The sequence below is a fragment of the Tympanuchus pallidicinctus genome, unplaced genomic scaffold, assembly GCF_026119805.1.
Source record: "Tympanuchus pallidicinctus isolate F22 unplaced genomic scaffold, pur_lepc_1.0 scaffold1, whole genome shotgun sequence".
NCBI classification, from domain to species: domain Eukaryota; kingdom Metazoa; phylum Chordata; class Aves; order Galliformes; family Phasianidae; genus Tympanuchus; species Tympanuchus pallidicinctus.
In genome coordinates, this window is record NW_026294618.1 from 46,473,660 (window position 1) to 46,479,659 (window position 6,000).

The window sequence follows — 6,000 nt, forward strand, 5'->3', positions numbered from 1 at the left end:
TAAATCTAATTGCATCGCTGGGGTTTTTTGTTTTTGCTACTAGTGCATTCCTTTACATTCCGAGCTCTTGCTGCAAGAGCTGTTGTGATTTTTATGAAAAAGAACTAGGTCAGAAGATAAAAATATTTCATATTTCCAAAAACACTCAGTACTGTTTACCTGTAGGTTGGCAGGCCACAGTGTAGTTCTCTTGGCAGTGCAGCCAAAAGTGTGCTTACTCTTCTGTTAAGAAATTATTTTAGAAATTGTTAATATTAATTAATATTTTCCTTTTTCTTCAACAACAACTTTTCAGTAGAAGCAAAGTTCTATGGCAAAGCTCCTAAGCTAGAGTAAATTACTGGAATTCCTGTAAAAACAATGTAATTAATATTGGGTGATGATAGCCCATATAGCTGTGCTACCTGCATGCTGAGCCACGTGATAGATTGTTGTGTTTTGATATTTGCTACAATTAAGCAGTTTGAAGGTTTTCAAAATCGAATCATATTGCTGAAGAGCTTTTTGCTTCTCCCCCACACCCTCATGTCCCTTGATAGCAATCAGAAGCGCACACATGGGTTCAGTCAGTCCTGCCCTTCTCTTTACTACAAGGTTTCTGCAGCCCTGTTGCCTCCAGGAGTGGGAAATCCTTCGTCTGTGGGCTTCTCATGCATCACCAGCATGCTGCTGTGCTGTCACTGCAAAAGAATGTTGTTCTCCTTTTTGTGGTCACTATTGCAAAATTCTTTGTGATTTTTCTTCTGTGCTTTTTGAGAGAAATCTGCGTTAGGCTTGGACTGTGCTTTTAATTGGAGAAAAATATCTTCCACCTAAAGACCTTAGTTAAGATTATAATTGTTTCATGTATTGATTTGTTCAAGGAAATCTCAGAGAAAGATTAAATATGAGAATTGTTTATCAAGCAAGGCTATTGTCAGGATTAGATTATAACTGACTTCCATTCAGTTACTCAAATATTTTCCTGATTACTCATCTAAAATACTACGTTTTCCCTTCTTCTTGTGGTTTTCCCTTCCTACCCTGTGGCTACAACTCTTGTGTTTTTTTTTTCCCAGTAGGAGCTTTTGGCTTTTATTTATTGGCTTATAATAATGGAGTAGTAACTGAGACATAGTCAAGTAATAAATACAAAATAAATCCATCTTTATCACCTACATGTATGAATATGGATATGCCAAAGCATCAGAGCACAGCATTATAATTTATATCACTTAACAGCTGGATCTTAGCAGCTGGAACACAGCACCTTAGTGACTGGAATAAACCTGGCAGTGGTTACTGTTCAGACATCACATTCACCATTTTATTTAAACTAGAGCTGCTCAAGCACTGCAACTGAGGTTGGGCTGGGCAGGGTACCTTGGGGACCTTCTGTGATCAGTAGCTCGCAGCCCTGAGCACCAGCTGAGCCATTGAGAAGCACCAGGATACTGTGAAGGGAGCTGGCTTTTATCACTCACCAACACTGAGGCTCTGCTTTGGAAGCAAGAATATTCCCAAGGCTACATCTGGCAATTAGAATTTCTGTAGATCTAGAAAGGGATATAGAGGCACTCCATGTTTGACTTTTAGGAGGCTAGGCACTGAAAGTGAATGCTGGGAACAAGATGAGTCTTGGTGAAATTACCTGTGTACCATAGAAAATTCCCAGGATTTAGGTCCCTACAGAGTCTCATTGGGTAAAGCCAGCTAGATCTTTCTTCCAACCCAAATCTATTTAGTTTGTATGGGGTTCTTTTGTGGTTGTTGTTTTGTTGTTGTTGTTTTATTTCCTAGGTGAGTGGCAATATGAGTTGAGGTTTGTGTTGAATCCATTGTCACTGTAGGCTGATCAGCACTGATCAGACCCCCACTGTAGGTAAGAAAGAGCTGTGTATGTGCCCCCCTCTAATCTACAGTTCTCCATCAGGGCTGGGTGAGAAGAGAATGCCCAGATGCAAAGCTCTGCCAAGACAGCAGCAGCTGTGAACGTGTGTGGTAATAGAGCCTAAAGATATTTATTGGTAAAAATACTAGGAAACAATCATTTTGGAAATGAGCACTCATTTCTTTCCTAACTGAGGCTTGCTTTATTATCAAATTATGAATCTCTTATTATTATTATTTTTTTTTTTAAAGCAAGCAGTGTTCATTTCTCTTCTATGCCACCAGTGACAGTAGAAAATAAGACCAAGTACAAAATCAATTGCTGCTGTGTCCAGGAGGCAAACTTAAGACCTCTACCATAGTTCTTTGCTGATGAGCCAGCACTGCTGATACCATTGCCATCTGCATCCAGAGAAGTTGGACTGAGCTTTGGTGTCCAGTTAACATGAATTCTTTGCCATCCAAGGCAACTGCAATTTGTGTGATCTTTCAGAGTTTTCAGAAGAGCTAAGTTTAAAAGAACTTACAGCACACTTCCTCTCTGATGTTTTCTGGATTTCCATTTTTTCATAATAAAAATCAATAACAATCTTCATTTTTCTTTCTTTGAATAATTACCCTTCATCTTCACTCTGATTTATTTATAGCTGCTAGGATTCCAATCACGTATTTCTGGATCAGTGCAGGGCTTTCACATAAATATATCACACTGAAATAAAGTAGTGTGAAGTGTTCACAACTCCAAGCAGGGCAGATGCAGCAAATGAAATCTCTGATGAAAACAAACCTGAAAACACAGGAAGGTTTTTTCCTATATTTGTGACATAAAATCAGCATTGTAGGTGATGAATAGCAGCTGCTTCATGTAACTTTCTGTGATGCCTTACACAACATTTTTACATATGGATACCTTCTGTTCATCCAGTCAACTTGCTCAGACAAAAGCAATATTTAAATGGGCAGATTGGATTTTGAATATGTAAAAATTGATTATTCTCTGTTGGAGTCCTCTGTACTTTGTATTCAAAATTGGTTCGGCATCTAAGATGATTGTTTAAAGCTAGTTTACCATGAAATATCAACAGAATTGCCATTTTGATGTAACTGTTCATTTCTTCAAGATAAGGAAATCCACAGCAAGTCTGCATCACTTATGCTGCTGCTTTTTGGTTAAACTGCTCCTGAGAGACTCCAGTCTACTAGAATAAAAAGCTAATGAAAGCTTTTAGATAAAAAAAGGCACTTAAATTTTATAGTTTACAGTGATATTCGGAATCTTTGCTTCTTTGCTCAGTAGAGTAGAAAACATCTGCCTGCTCTGTTGTGCTCAGAAAGAGCCCTAGAGAATCCCTTGGCTAAGACAGAATGAGAAAATGTGCTTCTTTGACAAGTTGAAGTAATCCACTTAATAGAGCGTAATTCACTTGCAATCAAGTATCCTCCCATTACTGCTTTATTCCAGTCTTTATCTGATTTCTCAACTGGATCTAGATTCTGATTTGTTTGCTTCAGCAGTGTTTTATGTGGTCTTAAAGCTGCAGGCTTGGATGCTGCTCTGCTGTCCTGCATAAGAGTTGCTGCTGAGATAGACCTGAACTTCCAGTTGTTCAGATCTGAAACAGCTAAGACTGTGTTTTTCTGTTTCACTAAAGGAGCTGAATGCAAAAAATTTTATAGCCTGTAGTATCTAAATATCAGCCCAAATGTATTTCAAATCCTTCCCTCCCCCCGCCCCCCAAAAAAAAGGTTCAGATGAGTTTAGTTTTTGTTTTGCTTTGATTCTAAACAGAAAACTAGGTAGGATCTGAGCTCCCCCCCCTCTCTGCTCCTCCCCGCCCCCGCCTTCCCACTTAATAGGAGAGTGATTGTTGAATAAAATTTTATATGTATGGAGTTTATTTTATTTGATTTCTTGAACTTTGAATAAGAAATAAGTATGAGAAGTATCAGTTTCCTGTAGAAGGAGGCACTGCTGCTTGTGAAGTCTTTTTAAAAGAATGAAAGGAAAGAAAGCTTTGACTGTTCAGACCTATTTAAATGTATTCAGTGTCCTTAACAGAGTGGATGCAATGGGTATGCCAAGTTACGAGTGCAAATTTCCAAGAAGGCTTGATACAAAATGATGGTGTTAACACTGAACTTCAAGAAAGTCCCAAAGTGGGTTCATTTTGGGAATCTTGCTACAACAATCCCAAAAATATAAAAAGGACTTCTTTGTTTTAAATGGGGCTCTCATCAGTTGATTGCTGAGATAAAAGAGTGTCAGCTCAAAGAACCTGAATCTGTTCTAGTAGGAAAATTCCACCTAGGCTTGAAAAAGATTTTGTTTGATTATTTAGTATTCATCTAGTCATTCTCTATGACTAGCATTATTTCAGCAATCAAGGAACTGAATATCCTTTACTGCAGTTGAATAAACTCTGAAAGTCAATTCCTTGGACAGCTGAAGATGTCAAATAAATATGTAATCATGCAATCCGATTGAGTTTCTAATGCCAGTAAGCAAACAGCTCAAGGGCTTAAGAAGTACTGCTATTCACCACAGGCTTATTTTTTATGTGATATGGACTGTGCTGCTAATCAGATGTGGTATATTTCTGTCTTTCAGATTTACCACTGGATTACAGATTTACACGATTTTCCTCAAATAGCTCAGCAACTGCTGGGTACTACCCAAGCCCTCCAAGAGCACTGCTGCCAAGTGAGGAATCAGTGACTATGAAATAGGTTTTTGGCTTTTCCTTCAATAACCCTGTGATCCTTTCTTAACTGCTGTTAAATGCTAATTGGTGAAAATGCTGTTTGATGCTTCATAAAATAGAATGATGAATTAAAGCAGACTCCTGTGTAGATTTATTTCCCTTGTTTCTCTAGTCCAGCTGAGACAGGTGAGCATTACATAGTTTGTAAATCTCCTTACAGGACTACACTTCACACAGTAACTGGTTTTTTCCGTGCACTGCCCAGATACTTTAAGAGAAATGTACTGTTAACAATTCATCTCAACTTACATACTAAATTTTCGAGGACATTTTCAGTACTATCTCTGCTTATGGTGGTGCCTTTGCTGCTGCAAAACCCAGGAAAGACATGAAAGACTCAGTCTACTCCATTAAGAGTTACCTTGGCAGCTCAGGTTACGACAGTAGATCAGTGTTCTGCAAGCCATGAGGAAGTTATTCTTTTGCTGTCTAAACAAAGCAGAGAAGCACTGCAATTGTTCTTGGAGAAATGGAAATACTGAGGCAGAAAGAGAAAGATACTTCATAGCCAAAAAGAGACGTGAACAAAATTTAGGCAGCAAAACACAGAATTATAGTCCTGGGAGCCTTGGCTACATGGTTTTTATTCCTGCAAGTGTCCAACCGATGGTGAAATTCTCAGAATGGATTTGACTTCTGGTATTCCTGACACGTCTGTATTACAGTTTCATTAATTACAATATTTTGTCTCAGAAGCAGAGGCAAACGCCATTCCACCTCATTTCAGAAATAACAGTCTTTGTTTCATGCTTTTTCCTACCTTTATTTTATTTATGTAGGGAAAGAATTCTAAAATTCATATTTACAAGTGATTTGCAACTTTTCCAGTTAAATATTAAGCATTATATTTTGGAAGATAAAAATAAAACAAATGAGAAGAGGAATTGAGAAGAATTAAAATGAGGTGGACAAGGAAGGAAAATGGAAGCACTATTTGCTTCCTTATAAAGCATAGGCTGAAAATATTTGACTTAAGGCAGCAAAAAGTAAAAACTTGTGTTTATTTTGAATTATATAAATTGAAATATCTAATTTAGGATCAACATCTTGGGCTGCAAATCTGGCTCAAGATAAGGGTATGATTTGTACTAAGTAGCAAAGTACACAAATTGAAGACTCAGATCCCTGATTACTGCATCATTTGAAATTCTGACCTGAATCAGGTAATCCTTTAAAAATAATTTCTAACTACATTCCAATCCAAACCAATACTATGTACTTTCATGCCTTTATTTTTCTGAATCTGGTTTTTTCAACTTTGAGGTGTTTTTCTTGGTTTTGTTCCGTGTTGTTCTTAAAGAAAATTAAAATATAATGCCTAATGAAAATGAAGTCTTCTAAGACCCTGGTTCCTGGTATCAGCATTTTT

The 6,000-nt window shown here is 37.5% G+C and overlaps 1 protein-coding gene across 2 annotated transcripts in view; it reads left to right on the forward strand.

Annotated features, from left to right (window-relative positions):
• The window catches only part of NT5DC1 (5'-nucleotidase domain containing 1), a 118,912-nt gene extending 114,208 nt beyond the window's left edge, over positions 1-4,704 (forward strand). Inside the window, exon 12 of one of the 2 annotated variants that reach the window (XM_052674606.1) lies at positions 1,780-4,463. In XM_052674606.1, coding sequence (XP_052530566.1) covers positions 1,780-1,829 — 50 coding nt within the window. In that variant the 3' untranslated portion in view covers positions 1,830-4,463. The other variant, XM_052674453.1, reaches the window with a different exon arrangement.
• The last annotated feature ends 1,296 nt before the right edge of the window (positions 4,705-6,000 follow it).